This window comes from Sinohyriopsis cumingii, chromosome 17 (genome assembly GCF_028554795.1).
Source record: "Sinohyriopsis cumingii isolate HCF-2022 chromosome 17, ASM2855479v2, whole genome shotgun sequence".
Lineage (NCBI taxonomy): Eukaryota > Metazoa > Mollusca > Bivalvia > Unionida > Unionidae > Sinohyriopsis > Sinohyriopsis cumingii.
Genome location: NC_142977.1, coordinates 48072178 through 48095895, shown reverse-complemented (window position 1 = coordinate 48095895; position 23718 = coordinate 48072178). Strand labels below are relative to the sequence as shown.

General features: G+C 35.7%; 1 protein-coding gene across 1 annotated transcript; it reads right to left on the bottom strand.

Annotated features, from left to right (window-relative positions):
* Positions 1-1607: 1607 nt before the first annotated feature.
* LOC149778565 (uncharacterized) lies at positions 1608-22434 on the bottom strand. Its single transcript, XM_089938501.1, has 4 exons — positions 21833-22434; positions 8356-8424; positions 3157-3256; positions 1608-2593 (listed from the first exon to the last, which is right to left on the bottom strand). Exons 1-4 carry the CDS (start codon positions 22167-22169, stop codon positions 2431-2433), a joined length of 669 nt encoding a protein of 222 aa, XP_089794627.1. The 5' UTR covers positions 22170-22434; the 3' UTR covers positions 1608-2430.
* Positions 22435-23718: the final 1284 nt, after the last annotated feature.

Sequence of the window (23718 nt, the reverse complement as noted above, 5' to 3'; positions counted from 1 at the left end):
ATCCCGTAGCAGAAACAAATGATTAATTTCGAAGGGTTAAATAACATCTTGATTCATGTGAACATGTGCTGGACCAGCAATTTATATAGAAGCAAGAATACATTTATGCTGCGAACTGCAAAAGCTAATCATTCTTGTAATTTTAGCGATAACAATTTTACTTGCAGTTCTGTTATTTAGCATATCATTATAATGTATTTGTACATTTTACATGATATTGTTCAAACTAGGCTGAATTTAGAAATTTAGCTTTAAAGCGTTGAATGTTTAAATTACAGACAAGACCTATTACGACATTTTTAAATGTTGAATATTTTGTGGAATCTCAACATAAATTCTGTTTGGGAAATTTTAAGCGTACAAATCGTATATCAAATTGGTTTTAGGTAATCAAAAATCTAACCTGAAAATCTAAATGTAATTGGATTTGTCTAATATGTCAATTCTAGGAACCCACACTCTGCGACAAAGTTATGTTTCCAAAACAGTTTTCTCTGAATATCTTTAGTGAAGTTTATTTTTTATAAAAACTCTCAAAACATCAAAGTCGGTCTTGTCTGCCTAAAAGAGGTCATGCATGCAGTTTTGCAAACGTTTGGGAGCTTTTATCTTTTGTTTAGGTCATGGCCGAAATGAAAAGAAAGTCTTAGTTGGGTCAGCTACCAGAGATGACAACTAAAGAATTACAAATTACTATAAGTGAGTACTGGCATACTAATTAATTACAACTAAAAAACTAAGATGGTAAATATAATTGGCTTTCGTGATACCTGATGCAGTCTAAGTAGCACCATGTACTTTAATTTTAGCCTTTTATCCCAATAAAGTTTATTTCTGGGATAATTTAATGCGGTGTAATTTGGATGTCTCTCATTATTATGCAGACAGAACATGTACAGATTTGTTAGTAAAACCTAGTTATGTAAATGTTAACTCCAGTAGCAAGAACGTTTGCCACCACCTTCAGCAAACTTAGTTTTGCTTGCCCATGAAGAGATATAATTTTTTATACATGAATGTGAGTAATACTTATTTCTTTCAGACTTAAACATACACTTAAGCGATATCGTTTTGGTAAAGACTTCGAGCAGCTGAATTGTGCATTGGGTAAAGGGGTAACTAAGACATAGAATAGATGTATCATACCCTCATAGAAGTGTAATTAACTGTTGAAGGAACAAAATGTATTGACCCATAACACTGTTTGCTCATCTACGAACTAACTTGGATGTGCATCATTTTCACAAGATACATCGAATACGCGTACGATTTAAAGAGGAGAACGTATATTTTAATATACCGGTAGATCCAGTTAAACTTTGTTAATAGCTGCAAAAGCCACATACGCAATGAAATGAAGCCTGCACATCTCTTGATGAATGTGAATACAATTCTAAGGATATCATTTAAATTGAAATACATGTTTAGGACTTATAAATGGTATATTATGAGGAAACAAATCTCCTTACAAGAAGGATAAGACTTTTCAAAAGGTAAAAAACAGTACTTAGTGATAAGTCTTCAGTAATGTTAGTGCAAATTAGACAGTATATATATATACTATAAGAAATTAACTAAAATGCCAAACTATGTACATGCCAACTAAAACGAATAAACAAGGATGCATTTATACAGAGGTGATTAACCTATGAGGTAAGACAGAACTTGTCAGATTACTACGTTTATTACCATGAAAGGAAGGACATTATACAAGACGATGCCAGATGAGTCTATTGAATTTATCTGATGAAACTGTTTGAAAATTTGAACTTTATTTGAACATAACATCTGGCTAGAAAATGAAGAACAAACAGCAGTTTATTAAGCTGAATACTTTCAGGCATTATACTGTATTAATAGAAGAGTTCAAGATTATTATATTATAAACACAACACGTACGTGTATTAATTAGTATTTATGATTATGTATCATTTTATAAGACTTAAGTATTGAAATCTCCAATGACACACTATGTACGCATAAGTAACAAGCACAAATAAATCCACATTTATTTAAAACATAGCTTACTTTAGATCTTTTTCTGTAGCTCTAAAAATTGTGGATGTCCATTCCACGATGGATGCTTCGTAAAGTTGATCACAAACGAATGAGAAATGACGTATATGACAAGTATAATGCATAACAAAAATCAAGCTGTAAGACATTTTAATTAGTTACAAAAATTGACAAAGAATGATGAACCTTTAAGTTAGTATTACAAGTTCAACAATTCCAATCTAAAGCACTGATATTTATCAGATGTATGTGGTTGAAAGGTCATTACAATAAAACGTATTCATATTGGAAACACGTATGCATCTTCAACCGACTGTAGCATAACTACTTCTAGGTTCTCGAAAGGATTATTTTGCTGGATAGGACAATGTGTTGATTCTAAATTGGGGCTTCCAGAAGCACCAGATTTGCTGATTATATTACTCCGACACACGAAGTGCTATTTTCCATTACCATGTAGTTATCCCGGGGATCTAAATCTGTATGTAACAATTCATACATGTTGATGTTTCCAAGGTCAGCATCTGGTACACTAGCATCTCGAGTGGTGCTGACGTTCTTATCTTTCCCACAACACCTGGAATGTCAAAAACAAAGATACTATCTGAAAAAATATCAGAAAGAAAATAAATATACGATAATTGCATTTCGTAGAGAAAATATTAAACATAGTTCGTTCTAAAAATGTTGTATCCTGTCTTCAATTGTTCAGAGAATTAATTAAGTTTCATAAAATGGTTTAAAACTTTCTTTGCAACATTTACATTACAATTTAAGATCTTTATTTTTGTTTGATAAAGGTGGCCATACGATTTTTTTCAAATCTATAATGTCCGTGTAAGTGTTAGAAATACAAGTTCGCTTAAACGCTTCTCTACCTTTTAAACAAATAAAATAACATATTAAATTTCATCACAGGATTAAACTTACTGACTTAACACCCACTCACATGCTCACACTCACAGACACAGATATATATATATATATATATATATATATATATATATATATATATATATATATATATATATATATATATATCTGTATATCTGTGTGTGTGTGTGTGTGTCTGTGTGTGTGTCTGTGTCTTCTGTGACGTTTCTTCCAACTATATTAACAGGTGTACGTTTCATCAATTACCGTTTTCGTGATTTATTTACAATGAATCCACACACCAAACACATCGGTAGTACAGCTATGCCAGAGAGAATGGTTATCACATTTGGCATCCCGGTCGTATCTGTAATAATTGATGTGGAAACGTCAGAAGTACATATTTTCTTTGAATACCACGAGCAGTAAGCAACACAGTAAAGGCAAAAATAGTATCTATATATCTTTTATTTAGTAAACAGGACAAACCATTTGAAACAAGGCTTCCGCAGTGTTTATTCTGCACCAGTAAACGGCTTTAATATAGCTGACCCTTCGCGAAACTGTAAATCTTACAATCAGAAAACTCCAGAAATACGTTACTGATTTAGCAATGACCTATTTAGATGAACCAGTTTATGTAGACAGCTAGTTAGACTTCTAGCATCCGCCGGAAAGGTGAGACCTTTGTTTTACATTCACAGGCGAAAGATAGCCTGACTTTTAAAATTGTATGGTACCATTTTGAAAGTGATAAAAGCTAACCCTAATTCTATTTGAAAGTACGTCGAACATAAATTATTGAAAGCAATTATTATTTTCTTGAGCAAACGTGAAGACCCTACTACTGATACAGGTGATGTAACAATCCTTCTCTTTATTGATCTTGTACATTTATTGAACAAGAGAAGTAAAGAATATATACCTATTTCTGGGATCTGTATAAAGTGCACATCAGTAACTATAATCTTATAGTAAGTAACATAAAAGAGTGAAGACAACAAGCTTTGTAAAATTTAACAAATAATTTATTTTCTTTAACAAAAATAAAAAAATGAGATAACAATAACTTACAATATGGCGAATTAAATCCAAAACTTTTCAAAGAATTCAATACACAAGTCCTAGTAATACAATGTCTTGAATAAAACTCAGTTCGAGTCCTGAAGAGATCTACATTTGAAGGCGATGAGGAGACTGTTATAGCCTATGTCAACATTCTCTTGTTGAATTACATAAATATTATTCCAAGTTAAAAAATGCAAATTTTAGTGACTGTATCTGCCCAAGAATTTTGTCAGAGCACTTTTGTATTTCTAGAGAAAATAGTCTTTTGAATTCAATAATTTGAAGAAAATAAAATTCAACCCAAACTGGTCGCAACATGATACAACTTAAAGTGCTAGATGATAAATTACGACTGGTAAAACCCGCACAGTCACAAGATAATATAGTTCTCTGTTTGACCTCAGGTCACAATTAACATTTTCTAAAAACAACCATTACCTAATGTAAAATAACTTCTAGAATGATCGAATGAGCCTTATTTATTTAAAATACAATAGCCTACACAATTTACTTAGGAATCTCCAAAACCCTGGCCCTGATTAACATATTTTCTCCTTTTTTAACCTGAATTATAATCCTGACAATAAGCTCATACAGATAGAGAATAGTGAAGTTATTATTAGTTTTTAACATAAATGAAAAAAAAACATTTAAAAAGTCAATCATGTCAGGCAGAAATTAACTCAGTTTTGGATAAGGTCAAATGGAACAAACAATGGTACATATAATAACATTTTAATGAAATTTAAAAACTCTAAAACTAAGAGACAAACAATTTAGTTGATTCTAATATTTGATATAATGAAACAATTTATCAATGGAAAATCAGGTTTAAAGTTTTAACAAATAACTGGGTTTATGATATCAACTAGTTACTTGTGCCCCTTGTGCAAGTTTCATGATCAATTTGTTCACAAACTGATGATATCATCTAAAATAACTGCAGGATGAAAGCTGTAACGGAAGATCTGGTACTATACTCCCGAAAACGTCAGGTTACAAAACACATGCCCTGGACAAAAAACACTAAACTTTTAAAGTCGCTCGCATACTTAGAACTACAGTCTGTCAAATGTTTTCCAGTTGTCTTGGAAATTTAATTCTTATATTTTTGGATAACGGATATTATTGTCTCACTATGTAAGTGACAGTGGCAAGCACATGAAGTGTCAGAAGTTCAGAGGACATTGTATATAAAAAGGGGGAGAAAAACATACATATTGACAGATCATGGCGATAGTGAAATGTAAAAACACTACATACGTTGTTTACATAACTAGTCACATAGATAAAACATAATTTCAGAACTATTAATATGTACTACTCTAAACATTACTGGGACCGCCAGGCTTAATGATATTTTACAATCATTTAAATATGAATAGACCAGACGATGCGTCCAGTGAAACGAACATAACGTGATAGTATACATTTTTTGCAAATCATTATGAGTGGCACCAAACTGCGTCTGATTCATATCCAAAAATATTTATAATACACGTGTGGCCACCACAGAGCGATATTCGCAGAAGACAACAGAGAGCAATAGAGATGTGTTTATATAATATACAGTAATCAAGGGATAAAGATCTGTTGCGAGTTAGGCAGAAATAGGTAAGGCACTTAATCATAGCTAAGTTTGGCATCAGTACAATATATCCATTGTCTATGTAATCTGAGACACTAGTAATGGTTTGTGTATATATCGAGGATATATGTAACTAGCCATCAGGCATAATTGCATGTATTAATCGGAGTAACCATCCGTCGATATAGTTCATACCAATCGTTACATGGTATGTTAACCTACCCTATGATCAAGACCTATATGGTCACACACATGAAACAGCGCCCTATGGCAGGCAATAATAGTGACTGTATATGATGAGTTCCATAATATTTGACTTAGGTTCATTTTGAGGTGATTTGTTTGGAGCATAAGTTATTATGGATGCATAAAAGTTGTACTTGGTGAAGTACTGTCCAGAACAAATGCATAGTTGATGGTGATAACATTACCAAGATTAATACATCTTCTTTGAATAAATTACGAGAGAGGCTTAAATTTCCAAATGATTGCATCAACATTTATGCACGATTGTTGCCCATATTATGAATTCTTTTGAATATTCTCTTTTTAGGGTTAGTACGAATCCGCTTCACATTTGTTTATATATCGTTTTGATTTTCTGATTATTCAGCAATGACATGTATCTGTCTTTATTGTGCATGACCTATCGTTATTGAAGGATACGATATTATTGTTTACCTGAAATGTTTCTTGATTCCCTTTCGTTTGTGATTGACCAAACTCCAATATTATTTCTGTTTAACCTCTCCATACCCTACTGGAATTATTTTCCATAAACGATACATTCTAGAAAGCCGCTATTTTTCAGAGACAAAATTATTTGCATACTACGTAAAACTGATATTTATATATTACGCTAGACTTTTGTCGCCGATTGAGATGCGTGCCTTTTTCACATTGTTACTTGATGACAGGTGCAAATTTGACACCTCATTGTTAATAGAAATACCTTTATTGTTAGTTTCCTATTGTTTCTAAATTTACTATGTAACTTCAATTTCGCTAATGCATAAGGTTTTCCTATTTCTGTTTGATAAACAACAGTTTATCAACTTTCTGCATGCCACCTTGTTGTACGATTGAGATAATTCTGTTCTTAAAACATTCTCTCTGTATCTCTTCCATTCAAATTTTCCAGTTTGTAAACCAATGAATAGCCTAACATACTGTTATCAATTATAAATATTTTAAGGTACATTTTAAAAGCAACAATCCTTAAATTCTTACTGCTACACATATTTAAATTTAGGTGTTCAAAGTTATCTTTTGTAAGGAAACGAACAGGATGATCCATTCATCTGACTTTCTTTATCTTATTTACTTCAAGCGAAGACACCTTTTGGTATGTGAATAGTGGTTATGTGATCGTAAATAGACTTTAGTGAACGTCAAATCTTTTCCTGGCTTTATTTTGTATTTTTATATTCTATTCTTCAGAATTATGTTAAACTACTTACTCTCCTTTATCTGAATAAATTGTAAACGAATTAATCAAGTTTCATTTGAGAAACTAGTCCTTAGCTTTCATTTTGTAAATGCTGTTTCCTTCATGGCATGTGTATTTTCACACATAGACAAACCTGCATTCAAAAATATATATTTCACTAAACCATTTAGTGTTCTCCATTGTCGTTTTTGCATATGTTTCCATGTCAATTGTACCAGCCCGTCACAGATCCTAAACGCGAGTAATCTGTTTTTAGAGCTGTAGTGGTCTACGCTGCATGTGAGATGTGCACATATACGTTCTAGTTATCTATTCTTTTAGTTAAGTATATGTATTTTCTAACACTTCATTATATCACCCAACTTTTGGATCTTTGTCAGCAGCCGGACTGGATCGTAATAAGACGCATTAGATCCTATTCTAAATCAGTCATTTCAACGAAATAACAACATTCAGAGAATAAGTTATGGTGGATACACTGTTTTGTATTATAGTTATCAACAAGTAAACTGGACGGCGGTTTAAAACATCCAGTTTATTTGCAACTATTTATGAACATTTCTCCCGTCCTTTAAAGCGAATGGATCAGTGGAAGTTTGTATATACAATAACATTGATGTTGATTCTAAAATATCCAATTTACACTGTGCGTCATCTATTCCTAGTTTGAACCAAATCTTATCTAGGTATTTCCCGAATGACTGAAGACTGAATTTGTACCTATTACGAGATCTTTACATTTTTATATTTACCACATGAAATACAATCTTGTATGGCACCGTTTAACTACTTGCCTATCAGTTTTGATGCCGATTATATAGGTATTGTACCTCCTCGTCTCTTAGTGTAACATGAAAATGTGCATCTTGTCGAAAGCATAGGAATAGTTCTTATTCACATTTTTTTTAACATCTTTAATCAACAAATAATCACTTTCTTTACCTGGAAAGTTATTCTTCGATACAGATAATTTTGAGCAGATTGGTATCACCTCTAAAGCTGGCAAGAAAGGGCAATATCTCAAGATACCAATATTTTGTTGTCGATATGTGAAACGTATGAAATCAATGCAATGGAGAGTTATGGGTTAGAGTTTTGACATCATTTTTGATGTGCAAAGGATTTGAAATTATTTTCTGTTCGCCAATTGTCTCCTTCGCCTAGTTTGTATCTTAATAAATAAAAACAATATCCACTGGACTGACATTCTGTAACTCGTGAACGTAATAATTCTCTCTCTCTCTCTCTCTCTCTCTCTCTCTCTCTCTCTCTCTCTATATATATATATATATATATATATATATATATATATATATATATATATATATATATATATATATATATATATATATATGTATACCTGTTGGAGTTGATCCTTCTTCTGGAAACGTGATATTATTTGGGCTGTTATTTCTGGAATCATTGTTGTCTGTAAATGAGAAAAAAAGTTGTTTTGATCTTAGAATAAATGCCAGAGAACATTGAGGATATTATAGTCATTTTGGGAGTCATTGAATATTATATTAAAAGTAACACAAAAATATATTTGGCAGTGGTATTGACAACTTTCTTGATTTACCTACGTACATACATATCAGTAATTAGCAGAATTCTCTACAGGCAGTCACGTACTAAATCAAGCTAACTTTAACAGTAAAACTTCATTGAATTTAAGTTTAGTTTAAGCAAATATAACAAAGATAAGAATTAGCATATGCATAATGCACTTGCAATTCTGATAAAGATAAATACTTGTCAGAAATCTTAAGTTTCATACTGTATCATCCAACGTTAGTAATATGTTTTAGTCAAGTTATAATAGCACATAAACATTACTTAACAGGAATATAATGTGTACTCTGTTAAGACAAGATAATGGGTCTTATCATTCACTGGAAATAGATAATATATCAGCAATGTGGAACATTTGCAAAACTATTACTAACGATATCGTAGTCAAGAATAATTAGTGTCAAATTGCCTCACGCACCAATTAATCATTCGTTTTGCAACGTTGTCTGGAAATGTCAAATACGAAAATGATACAAATCAACACATCAGTCCTTGTAGTCTTCGTCATATTCGTTTACAAGTATATATAAACACCATTACCTGAAAAATATGTATCTATCATGGAGGCTGAAAAAGGGCGTTGAACCCTAGAACAACAACAACAACAACAGCAACAATATATATATATATATATATATATATATAGAGAGAGAGAGAGAGAGAGAGAGAGAGAGAGAGAGAGAGATAGAGAAAGAGAGAGAGAGAGAGAGAGAGAGGGTGTGGAAGATAGATAGATGGTTGTGTTTGTGTGTGTCTGTGTCCGTATTTATAAAGGTAAGTGTGATTACATAAAACAGTCACGATTGCGTAAGAGTTCTACAATGTTGCAAGCTCTAAATCAATTCTTCACACTTATACAAAATCAACACATGATCCTTATTGCTATTTCAACATCTTCCAAATGTCGGTTATTGCTTATACAATAATATTTCTTCATGAAATATGTGCAAATCGTATTGAAAAAAAAATTAATTGTATTGGATTTTAAGCTCCTGTGATTATGTTTCCGATAGATGATGTCTAATTGCATTTCAAACAACTGGTCAAGAGATTGATTGATCATAGATTATTCCATTGTACATGATTGATTATTTTGTGTCTTGATATGTCCCTCTGAGTATGTAAGAACCTTAGTTTTAAAAAAAACTTGGCATCATTATTACCTGACATTTGAAAATGAGGTTCCCTTTATTGCAAATGTTATTTTATAAAACCAGATATCCGATAATGTTTTACTCAAACATGAAATAACTCATCCATTCGCAACTGCGGTAGTAATAAATGAATTTGGTCTCTCTCATCATGCAATACAACAAGAAACTAAGAAAGCACGACGATCATGTTTAATTAAGCTGCCAGCGCCAACAAAACATTTACAGGAAGTGTTCGTTACACGTCAGCAATACAGCGGCAGCTAAAGCGCAATCTACAAACAAATGATGAAACCCACGCGTCATAAAGCTGTACAAATGTTTGAATAACTACTTGTAAACTTCTGGGCTCAACTCTGCTCAAGGTGTGCTGGGATAATAAGCCAATGGAGTAATTGGTCTGGGTTTTCAATTTGCGGTTTTGCGTTCAGCTCATTTCCGTATGAGTATCTGGCATGCTATATGTACACAATCCATCCTGCCTTGGTCCTCAAGTAACCAGGTGGCGTAAGGCTATCGCCTTTGCAGATCTCGTTTTACCACCGTCGGTGTGGGTTCAAATCTTGGTTTCGCCGATGAGGATATGTGAGAAAACTTGACAAAAGATTCCATTGACTAGGTAGTTCTTCCTTTTGTGTTTTCAGGTTCTTCCCCTACTAAATACACTGGCTTCCATGTGTCACTTACTGCCGATGATTAGAGTTAAATCCACAAGATCAAATGTATCCTACTACGAGTCATGAAACTTGCTGAGGTAATGCATCGTTGATAAGCACTGAATCTTAATGTAAAAAAGATGACTTTGGCATATATATTTCTTAATTTAATTGTGTCGTGATTTATGTTTGAAAGTCGTTTCTTAGGTAAAGTCTATGTCATAGAAACGGAATTAAAATGAAACTGAAACATGTCATTGGGAACTACATTTTATTTTGTTACTATATATTAAATACGTGTTAGCTCATGACACGGAAAATACTTTTCGAGCTAAATACAGAAATCCCTTTTTCTAACCCATGCGACAGAAACATCTAGCTGTGTTGCTAACCTTACATTTAGTGTCTCTGTCTAGCCATCTCAGATCAGTCAAGGGACGCATCCATTGATGTCTTTTGCTGTGCCTGATGGAGTTATTTTCCAATCAAACAAACGATAACACTTTAGAACATTTAACAAAACAATTTGTTTTGGAGTAGAGAGAAAAAACAATTTACAAAAGGAAGATTTAGAAAGAAACGATAAAGATAAGACAAAAAGAAAATGGACTACACGCTAGAAAACATCTTAAATCTTGAAGGTAGGAGAGCAAAAATCGTAAATGTGTACCACCTACTTGGCACCTATTCCATGTATACAGTACGCTTCTTGGACGATGGAAGTTTCGCAAATTATGCTAAATATGAACTAGTAATTTCAGAAAATTCACCAAAGCATGAGTCAGATGATCTTTCCTTTCTTTTTGATGACTAGAAAACAAATAAAACTAACGTGTCTCTGAAACCAAACCAACCTTCGTCGGAGAAAATAACAAAATCAGGAGGGGAAATTAAAAAAAAACAACACTGAAACGGTCAAAGAGAACAGATTTACAGAAATGGACGAACAGTTTGACACAAATTTTGTTTTAGAGCATGAAAATGAGATATATCATTAAGATTGCAAACTTAAACTAGAATATATAGAGTTTAACGAGAGATAGTTGGCCCGACGTGCCTCGCTACGTGTCGTAAAAGGCGACTAAGTTGAGGCAACCTGTTTGCCGTGGGTTGCGTCCCGTGTCGGGGGAGGAAAGGATCCTGGTAGTTGAGCAGAGGCTTTCCCTGCAATGCACTACTTTGGCCTCTACTTCTCTTAGACGGGTGGTCGGGATGGGCCCGGTTCCGACAAATCGGCTGGTGACGCCGAGCCCTAGGAGGTCTTTATTAACTTTCTCACCTTCTTTCTCTTTCTCCTTGTATCTCTCTTGATACCACCGTTGCCCCTATATTCTATTCCTTTATATTTCCCTTTTCCAAGTCTTAGAAGGCTTCCTAGAAGGCGGTGGCTTAACGGGTCAATCGGGGGGTAATTTTACCGACCTTAGAAATTGGCGACTTCAAGGTCAATCAAAGGTAATTTTATCAACTGAGTATGGCATTTGTGTATCCCTGGCACTTGAAAAGTGTCCCCTTGTTGGGCTCCTTGGTGGGTGGGGAGCACGGGTGCTGAATTTTTAATCTAGCCATCATGGATAATTCCAAAAAAATCAAAATAAAAGATCGAAACCCTTATCAGAGTCTGACGATGAACCATGTAGTGTGGAGTCATTTCCACGCTTCATGGTCATACAGTCAAAAGATGCCACGAAACCGCTTGCCGCACTATCTCCATTTGTCATCGAAAAGACTATCACAGGTTCGATTGGCACACCGAAAAGTGTTAAAAAGTTGAAATCGGGTTGTCTTCTTATTGAGTGTGAGCGACGAGGTCAATCAGACAATATCAGGAAAATGAAAACGTTCTTTGATATCCCAGTAACCTCATTCGCTCACACCACACTGAATACGTCCAAAGGCGTGATTCGCTGCCGTGACTTGGCTGGAGTCACCGACGCTGACATCATCGAAGGAATGAAAGGTGAAGGTGTCACTGCAGTCCGACGAATACGTATTAAACCTAATAACAATCTGCAGGACACCAACACCATTGTACTCACCTTCAACAGGCCAACTGTACCCAAAGTGGTAAAAGTTGGTTTCTTGCAAGTAAAGGTAGAGATTTACATTCCCAAATCCCTTCGGTGTTATGAGTGTCAAAAATACGGCCATCACGAAGACCGCTGCTCCAAGAGCCAAATATGTGGCCGATGCGGAGACAATGCTCATCAGGAATCTGATTGTAGAGCAACTCCGCATTGTGTCAACTGCGGAAAAGAGCACCACGCAAATTCCAAGGATTGCGATACCTGGAAACAGGAGAAGGAAATTCAGAGGGTAAAATACACAAATAATATTCCCTATCCAGAAGCCAGAAAAATTGTACAGGCAAAAACAGCCCATCCTGGCCCATCCTTCTCCACTGTAGTGAAGAGCAATCCTAAAACAACGAAGGACGCTCAAACACAAACAGAAGCACCCGATTCAACACCAAATTCAAACACCCCCCCCCCCCCCATTACCAAGCACAGAAAAACACGGCATCTACTCAGACTACATTTAATAATACCCAACAACCTAAATCACCAAAGAGTAAAAAATCTCACGGAAACAGACAACAAAAGGGGTCAGATGACCCCATCAAACTTTATAACAGGTTTGGAGACATCGAGAGCATGGATGCAGAAGAATCTGCTCCATGCGCCCAAAGGAACTCCAGACCTACAAACAAAAAATTCACCCCCGTACTTCCTCCAGAGAAATAACCAAACAAATTCCCTCTGCGAAAGGTCTAACCTAGCTCCACAATCTTTAATTTAAATTTATAATGAAAAACACTATCATACAATGGAATTGTCGAGGACTTAAAGCAAATTACAATGATATTCTCCTGCTTTTAAACGAACATGATCCTGCGGTAATATGTCTTCAAGAAACATTCTTGAAAGATACGGACAATATCACATTTAAAAACTACTCCCTGTTTAACACCTGCTCTCCAAATGTTGATAGGGCATCAGGAGGAGTTTCTGTTATTGTAAACAACAGAGCTCCTCATAGCTTCATTTATTTAAACACCAATTTACAAGCCATTGCTGTAAGCGTCACTCTACATCGAGTGATTACATTTTGCTCTATTTATTTACCACCAAACACTAACCTAGTACCAAACGAACTCGACAATCTTGTTCAACAGCTTCCCGCACCCTTTGTTTTACTCGGGGATTTTAATGCCCATAACATTTTATGGGGATCAAATCATATAAGTGACAGAGGTCACAAAGTTGAAGACTTTATTTCTAGACACGATCTGTGTCTATATAATACCAAAATACCTACATATTTACACCCAGGCACGGGTACATACACAAGCATCGATTTGACAATTTGTTCTCCTTCTCTGCTTTTGGACTATGAATGGAAGGTCCCTGATGACCTTCACAGCAGCGATCACTTCCCAATCTTTCTTGTAAATCTTAACTCTACAGTCGATGAAGTAATTCCACAATGGAATTTAAAGAAGGCCGACTGGGCCAAGTTTGAAACACTCTGTAAAACTAGGCTTAATGAGGATACAGTTTTCAATGTTGACGACACCATTCAGCATTTTACATCTATTTTAATAGAGATTGCAGAAGAATCCGTTCCCAAGTCCTCGCCATATTGTAAAAGAACCCAAAAACCTTGGGTCACTAAGGAATGTAAGGAAGCCATTAAACTACGCCGGGAAGCATTAAGGAAATTTAATAATCAACCGACGCCCGAAAACTTAAATATATATCGCATTGCCCGGGCCAAAGCTCGCCGCATAATCAAAGAAAGTAAAAGAGCATCATGGAAGAAGTATGTTTCTTATTTAAACTGTCGTTCCTCTGTTAAAAAAGTTTGGGACACTATACGCAAAATAAACGGAAAGAGAAAGCAAAACCCTCTCCGACATCTGACACTGAACAATAACAACTTTAGTTCAAAACGTGACATTGCAAATATTCTTGCTGACAGTTTCTCGAAAAATTCCTCATCATCTAATTATTCAGAAGCCTTCCAAAAACTTAAAACTCAAAAAGAAAAGTCACGTTTAAAATTCACATCCAACAACTCGGAAAGTTATAATCAATTGTTCTCACTATCGGAGCTTAGGGAGGCTTTAGATAAGGCCCATGATACATCCGCTGGGCCTGACGAGATACATTACCAGTTTCTGAAACACCTTCCAGAATCATCATTAACATCTCTTTTGAAACTCTTCAATGATTTATGGATTACTGGTAATGTACCAAAAATCTGGAAAGAAGCAACTGTAATACCAGTCCCCAAACCTGGTAAAGATAGCGAAGACCCCAACAGCTATCGACCAATTGCACTGACAAGCTGTGTGTGCAAAACAATGGAACGAATGATCAATTCTCGGCTTGTCTGGTATTTGGAAACTAACAATTTAATATCTCCTTTCCAAAGTGGCTTTCGATATGGCCGGAGCACCAATGATCATCTGGTTAGACTAGAAACATTCATTCGCGATGCATTTATTAAGAAAGAACATTTAGTAGCGGTTTTCTTTGATTTAGAAAAGGCCTATGACACGACATGGAAGTACGGGATACTAACTGACCTGAACGATCTAGGTCTAAAAGGCCGTCTGCCCTCTTTCATATCCAACTTTCTCTCCGACAGAGAATTCAAAGTACGAGTCGGCTCTACCCTCTCAGATCTGCACGAGCAAGAGATGGGTGTGCCCCAGGGCAGTATTTTATCTGTGACGCTCTTTAACATCAAAATTAATAGCATCACAAAGTGTTTGACTTCTGGTGTGGATTGTTCGTTATACGTTGATGATTTTCTAATATGTTATCGATCAAAGCACATGCATACAATTGAAAGACAACTGCAGCAAAATATAAACAAAATTCAAAATTGGGCCAATGCAAACGGTTTCAAATTCTCGAAATCAAAAACGGTATGCATGCATTTCTGTCAGTTACGAAAACATCACGATGAACCGAACCTCACACTGGATGGAACACCTATTCCAGTTGTTGATGAAACCAAATTTTTAGGTATAATCTTTGACAGAAAACTGACCTTTATTCCACACCTAAAGAACTTAAAAGCTAAATGCTTAAAAGCACTTAACCTACTTAAAGTAGTAGCGCACACTGACTGGGGTGCTGATAGAAAAGTCATCCTAAATTTATACAGAACGTTTATTCGCTTCAAACTAGACTATGGTTGCGTTGTGTTTGGTTCTGCCAGAAAATCGTATCTTAAAATGCTTGATCCAATTCATCATCAGGGAATAAGACTGGCTCTGGGAGCATTTAAAACATCCCCGTGTGAAAGCCTTCTAGCTGAGGCGAATGAACCACCGTTATCGCATCGTAGAGAAATGCTTTCCGCACAGTATGCTCTCAAATTAAAATCAAACCCTCTGAATCCTGCTTTTTCGGCTGTTTTTCAACCCAAATACAAAACTTTATACGAAAATAAACCAAACGCAATACCTTCCTTTGGCATTAGAATATCATCCAGCCTTGACACTACAAATATAGAGCTTTCAAAAATTCAGAAAACATCCATCTCCGAAACTCCACCTTGGCTAATTAAACAACCAAAAGTACGTTTTACGCTACACGATGGGAAAAAGTCCGAAACAAACCCTTCTATCTTCCACAACTCTTACCATGAACTCCTCACCGAATTTAAAAACTACACCAGAATTTACACTGATGGATCAAAGGATGAGGAAAAGGCTGCTGCAGCCTTTGTTTGTGGAAATCACACAACGCAAGTTCGCTTACCAAATGGAGCATCAATTTTTACAGCCGAAATCAGAGCAATAGACCTTGCTCTGCAACATATAGAAAAGAACCGCATTTTAAACAGTATCATCTTCTCCGACTCGCTATCAGTACTCCAGTCACTACACAATAGAAAACTGGAGAACCCATTATTGAAAAACATACTCGTAAAAAATACCGAGCTGACTGTCTCTCACAATATAATATACTGTTGGTTACCTAGGCATATTGGTATTAAAGGTAACGAAAAAGCAGATCGCGCTGCTAAAATGGCCCTTTCTCAAGAACCATCTGATTTTAAAATACCATATACTGATTTTAAACCTTGTATCAGAAAGTTCTTACGTCAGAAGTGGCAGGCATCATGGAATGATGCTGTAAATAACAAACTTCACGCAATCAAACCAACTCTAGGAGAATGGACTCCTTCCTACAGAACCATTCGTAGGGAGGAGGTAGTCATTGCAAGAATCCGAATTGGTCATACTTATATCACCCACACCCACATACTAAAAGGTGAAGACCCACCAGAGTGCGTTTCTTGCAATGAACCATTCACTGTCAAGCACTTTATGATAGAGTGCTTTGACCTACAACCAACGCGCGATCGTTATTACATTGTGCATGATATCAAAATATTGTGTTTAACAAACTAAAATATGGTGACTTACCTGATAACATTTATGAAACACCAAAGCACAAAATTGAAAATTTGGATAAGGTGGAACCAATAAATCTGAGCATATTTAATGAGAGGCTTAAGAAAATTGCTCCACATACTGCAATTATTTTAAGCCGTGGTGATAACGGCTTAGACAAAAAGCAGGACATGCCAGTTTTGCAACAATTTGTTTTAAAAATTGAGCTGTATGGAAGTCGTTAAATTGTTTCTCTACACTATCCATACCTTAGAACAAGTCCAGATATAGACTGTAGTGACAAATGTTCAGATAAAACTGGCGTACTGGAAATAAAATGCCCTATAAATCACTGGAAATATCACCCATAGAAGCTTGTAATGATAAAACGTTTTAAATGTAATATTCTAGTATGGATATGTTTTTCTCTGAATGATTATTCTTGGAGATTTTAAGTTTCACTTTGACTGTATCGGAAACTCAAATACATCAAAACTCATAGATTCCATTAATGTTTTCAACCTCAAACAGTCAGTTAACCAACCCACCTATAAACATGGTCACAGTTTAGACTGAATTCTTCATAGACCTGATGATACTTTTCTATGGTCCTCCCTGGTATCCCATGACCTTAAATCAGATCACCTCTGCATTATATGCCATCTTGACGTATCAGTCCCTAACCCTCCACCATTATTTGCTACTAAGAGAAACCTCCGTATGATAAATAGAACCAAACTAATGCACGACATCCAAGCTAACCTAACAACCTGCTTACCTCCTACCGCAGAACAAGTCGATAACTGTCTGCGTTCATTACATGACAAACATGCCCCAGCTACCAAGTGCAGAGTATCAATTCAAAAGTGTTCTCGATGGTATAGCAGTGTTAGAGACCAGCTTCGCACTGCTAAAAGAGACCGCCGTAAAGCTGAGAGGTCTGGCTTTCCACCAGACTCACTATTCATAAGCAAATCTATGAAGTCGCTAAGAAGAATGTCACAAATATAGCCCATGCAGCGAAATCAGCCCACTACACTAATAAGATCATGGAAAGTTCCAGCTGCAAAGAGCTCTTCAAGATTACTAACAAGCTAATGTCAAGGAACAAATCAACACCACTTCCAACTACCTTCTCTCCAGTCGACCTTCCGGGCATGTTTGCAAATTTTTACCGCGACATCACCATACAGCTGGGATACAGAATTTGAGCTGCAACCATTAGCAGCATTTGAACCGGTCTGTATGGATTTCGTACGTACAATCGTGATGAAGAGTGCACCAAAGTGATGTAAACTTTATCCAATTCCAACATCACTGCTGCTTGAGTTCTTATATCCAGTATTGCCTTCACTAACTGATGTTATTAATACCTCTCTCTCATCTGGGGAATTCCCATCATTTTTTAAAACTGCCATTGTAAAGTCTCTGCTAAAGGAACCTACACTAGACCATAACGATTTAAAGAACTACCGCCCAGTTTCTAATCTCCCACTCATTTAAAAAATCTTAGAAAAGGTTGTTCTATCCCAGCTTGTATCTAATCTAAATTCAAATAGTCTTTTTAGCAATGTACAATCTGCATATCGCCCTTGCCACTGTATTGAAAGTACTCTTCTAAAAGTAGCAAATGACATTCTCTTTGCGTTGGATAGCGGAAAGATTACAGTCCTCACCCTCCTTGATTTGTCTGCAGCATTTGACACAATAGACCATGATATATTACTTCACCGTCTGCAGCATGTATTTGGCATTCATGATACAGCCTTACTGTATTTCAAGTCCTACTTGTTCAACAGGACACAAATGAATCTGCAAATGGAATACACTCCAGCCCAGTTGATCTATGTTGTGGTGTTCCACACTGTCTGTTCTTGGACCTGTTCTCTTCATTCTGTACACTCAGTCGTTCTCAAGTGTCATAGATCATCATGCAGTGTCTCACCAATTGTACACTAATGACACCCAAATATACAAATTTAGCCACCCAACTGAAGTTGATGCTACCGTCTAGGGTGTAGAGAGGTGCATTTCTGGTGTGAAAGCATGTATGTCTTGAAACAAGCTGCAGATGAATGATGATAAAACTGAGGCTATTCTGATCACAACACAAAGACTTGCTCATTCACATCCTTTACCTCAAACAATAAATATCAGCAGCGTCAACATTAAATTCACACAATTAGAACGAAACCTAGGTGTTACTCTGGACAGTAATCTCACATTGCACCAACATGTCATGAACATATGCAAGGCTGCATATCTTAAGCTGAGACGCATCAGCTCCATTCGCAAATATCTTTCAGTTGATGCCACTTAAAACACTTGTGTGTTCATTAGTACTTTCAAGACTGGACTATTGTAACTCAATTATGTCTGGTTCATCTCAATATCTGCTCCAGAAACTTCATAAAGTTCCAAACACAGCTGCTCAGACAATCCTTAGAGTACCACGATCAAAGTACACCTCCCCACTGCACTGTACCCTACACTGGCTATCCATTCGATCCAAAATCAAACACAACATTTGTTCTCTGTGCTACATTTTACTCTCGGACTCCAGTTCAACATACCTATCTGACCTCACCCACGTGTACACACCAGCAAGATACTTATGCTCCTCTTCTGGCAATCGTATACTCAGTATTCCCACTATGAAAACAAAGTCATATGGACAGCGTTCTTATGCATACCAGGGCCCAGCAACGTGGAAGAAATTGCACACTGAACTTAGACACAAAGACACAGTGATCACATTCAAGAGGGCTCTCAAGACTCACTTCTTTCGACTAGAAGAACAAACTTAAAGACCTAATAATGTTTCCTACCTGAAATATTCTCAGCATGTTTTTTATTTTTTAAAGTTTTTCTAATTTCATGTTATTTATTTTTGTAATAATATTATTATGTTTCTTATCTTATAGGTGTTGTCTAATGTTGTAAAACGCTTAGAGCTTTTAAAGAATAAGCGCTATATAAAGTCCTTTTTATTATTGTTATTATTATTATTGTTATTATTATTATTATTATTATTATTATTATTATATCAATATTTTCCATTCTTATTTTTATGTACATGTTTGCAGATTTTTTTTTTCCCCCAAAAAAGTTTATGTCTGTTTTTAATGTTATTTGTTTTGGGCAGTTGTCGATGTAATGCAATTATTCTACTGTTAACATATTTCCCTTTGTAACTGCTGCTTACACAAAAATAATGTCTATAAAAACTACGAACTGTAGCGATTTTTCTCTCAGATACATTAGGTTTTGCGTCTGCCATTTTTGCTCCCCAAAATTTTGTGAACAGGCCAATTTTATCATTATTTATGAAGAGCATGCAAGGGTAGGTAATAAATCAGGGGAGATAACAACCCTTATTGAACAGGGCTATACACATCACTGGCCATAAAAGTCCCAACTCTCTCAACAACTACAGAGAACACAGTAATATCCATAAATGTGTTATGTCAAGCATAGTTTCTTCTAATTTTGTTAAACATCCCCATTGTACCCCATTTGAATCAAGGATGTGCATGCAATCTTTGATGGCAAATAATGCACTTACCAGCCAGAAGGAATCATTTGTCCATTCACACGTTATTCCACAAACAAATTTCCCTGTAGCAGATCATTCCACTACTAGTAGCAACACTTGCCATATTTCCAAGACAAAAAATATAATTTTTCCAAGAATTCGTGAACTTGAAACTTCATCACATGTTTATCAGCTAGGGTCTGTATTTTGAGTCAATATTAATAACAACACAAGTATGTTATAAACCGTTTCACCACCTCCAAAGAGAAGGACAGTTAAATACGATGGTGGTTCGGATCTCTAATTAGGCGTGAATAACCCAAGCACGGACACTCATGGGACATGGGACTTTTCGTTAGAACAATAGAGGTGTGGGCCCCCTATCGCTCCATTCTTTATAACATAATTTCCGAAATTGTTTCTGATGAAAATGAAACAGTTTCTTGTAATAAATGTTAACTTTCTTTTGTTCATTCCATAACATCAGTATATAAAATGTGATGATACCTCAATACTATGCAATGTTTCATGCTATTTTTTACACTGTCACGCCACAGTTCTCATTAATATATTTCTATTAATGCACCACATGTAAACATTTGTGCATTAACTACATTGCACAAGGAAAAGTTATTTTTGCTGTAAAGGAAATTATTGGGTGAGAAAAAGAATCTACGTTGGGGTTTGCACCGAGATATATTACATTTCGGGGGAGAGAAATAATGTAACCCTTTGACTGAGATTTCCGTGTCTCGGTGCAAACCCCAACATATCTTCTATTAATGACGAGTGCGGTTGACGAAAGATTAAATGTGTGTATTAGTGGTAAGCATTCCTTTATTAACGACAATATAGTGTACACTGCAATATGTTGCATTGAGTAACCGCCTATAGTACATGCGCATGAGTAACGTGGATAAGGCGAATGATCAGTTTGCATTCATGTATCATGAAGAACTACGCTTCTAACCGTGGTATACTACATTTACTTTCAGGCTGCTCAAAGCCTATAACCGTCATTGAGTAATACTTAGTCCCTAATGGTGGGCGAGGGTAAAATTAACTTAAACATGTGTCACGACAAATTAATTTATCAAATAATTGCAGTACCTCTACTTTCATATCGTACGAAACAAAATGCATATTATTTTGCTTTGTATGTTTCTACTGCTTGTCACATGTGCCATTTTTTCAAATCATAGAAACAAAAGTTCATTGTTTTGCAGTTATGCCTTTTCACGTGCGACAAATATTCTTTGCAAAATTCAATATGGTGTGAATATTGATCATGGATGAACATTATATTTTACATAGGCTGCATGATACTATTGCAATCTTCACAGAGGAAGCTATGTAACCAACGCATTTGGCACTGGACGCTATTAAAATATTTGCAACGGCAAGCTATGTAATTCTTAATTACATTCTGGTTTGCTTATGGTAGAGAAGGAAACATGCCTATGACATAATTGTACATAAGATTGGACAGATATTAACTAGAGACTCACAGATAACCTCCAGTGTTAGGCTAGCAGCAATGGTAATATTGGTGACGTTATTCCTTGCCCTGCAAGAGTAATTCCCGGCGTCCTTTCTTGTTGCATTTGAGATTAGCATCGTTGCTACGTCCGATACCAGCTTGTCTGGAATGTCTTGGTCTCCATGCTTTATCCATTGGAACGAACAGAATAGATAACACGTAGAAAAGCAGGTGATGTTTAAAGCGCCAAATTCATGAATGGTAGTTTCCTCGGGGATGAAGGTAATGTTGTCTGGGCCATCAGTGGAAGATACGATATTGTCTACAGAACACACATAAGGAAAGGTACAAATATTCATGCACATAGATTGTAACCAGAGACTGAACAGAGACTCACAGGTAACCTACACTGTATATTATGAACCACCGTTTTATTGACTGCGTTATTCTGTGCACTGAAAGAGTAATTTGCCGAGTCATTTCTTGTTGACTTTGTGATAATACATGAAATAGACCATAACAAAGAATACCTAGATCCAGCTGAAGGAAGCGATATAATATGAAGTTTCATTATACAGAGAAAAAAATATTATCATATATTCAAATACTTTTGAATTCGTCAGCAGTTGAGAATCTAACCGGTCCGTGGGTTAAATCACCTATCGCTTTGTTTGTATCCATCAGCCGCGTAGGCTCTCGATTAGGCACATGTACATCAAAAGGTATGCAAGCTACTCGTGGATGTGCGTAGCAGATAAATGGCGATGCAGTGATTAACGATCATAAAAAGGCACCGTTACTAGGGATTTTCTGACATACATAAAGGATTATAGATGTTCGTATTGAAAGTTAATATACACACTAATCAAAATGTAACGAGTTTTGCGTCAGTGCAGTGATATAACTTAACGATCCTTTCCTTTCTTACAAAAATCCAGTATATCTACCCATGTACCTGAGAGTTATTTCCTGTCGCAAAACAATTCCGTGTTCATGCTATTTTGTAGATGTGTGCACTTTCCTGAAATTGGGTTAGTGGATGCATGCAATGTAATGAGTGTCGTAACCGGATGATCAGGATAATTTCACTTCATAATATCACGCATCCTCCAGTAGTATCCAGATATAGTAATAGATTTGCAATTTTCTAGATGAAATTATATATTCCTTAATACCTTTCAAATAAATCGTGACCGATTTAAAAGAGTGTAGCGAAATATTAGCGCCATCTGATGGATTTGGCAAACAAATATAAATTTCAGTAGAATTGTGTTTCCTTACACCCCACGTCCTCAAATTTGACATTGCAACGTGCTTTTTAGAGAGGAACGGACAGAGGGCAGAAGGTTAGTATCTCAGTGTTTGGTAGATTCTTAACAGGAGTCGTTACTCCTGGCGCTAGTTCGTTCCCTACTAAAAAATAATTTTGAGTCTTGATTTAATTCACAGTTTGTGATTATATTATTTTCATTGTGTGTATTACATTTGGCATCTAAATGTTTGCAAACGCAATGGATTCCTACATGTCGGTTTTATCATATTTGTATAAAGTATATCAACTAATCATGTAATTCAAAGTGCAAAGTTAGTCTTAAACTAACTTGAGTACACATGCAAGTTTTACTACAGCGATCAACCTCCTGTTTTAAAGCATTTAGTCAATGCTACAAAGAAAAACTTATCTTATCTTTGCTTTAAGACAATATTTTGATTCATGCATAGCTGTTGATATAAACTTCGTTATGAATGATTTCATACTTTCCAAATATCTTGTATGTGTCCACTGTGTCGAGTCCTTTATGACACTTTGACTTTGAGGAAGAGATTAGAAAGTTTTAAAAGCGCTAAGCCTTCATTTAGAGTAGATCTGGATGGAAATCCAATATGCGCATTTTGCTGAGCGCAGATTTTATC

Bases quoted from the DNA above. Each gene is read 5' to 3' on its own strand.
- LOC149778565 (XM_089938501.1), bottom strand. From the start codon at position 22,169: ATGTGCATGAATATTTGTACCTTTCCTTATGTGTGTTCTGTAGACAAT. The intron at 3,257-8,355 runs GTATACATATAT...CAATTATTACAG, and splicing joins AGAAGGATCAACTCCAACAG to ATACGACCGGGATGCCAAAT. The intron at 2,594-3,156 runs GTAATTGATGAA...TTGACATTCCAG, and splicing joins GTAAATAAATCACGAAAACG to GTGTTGTGGGAAAGATAAGA.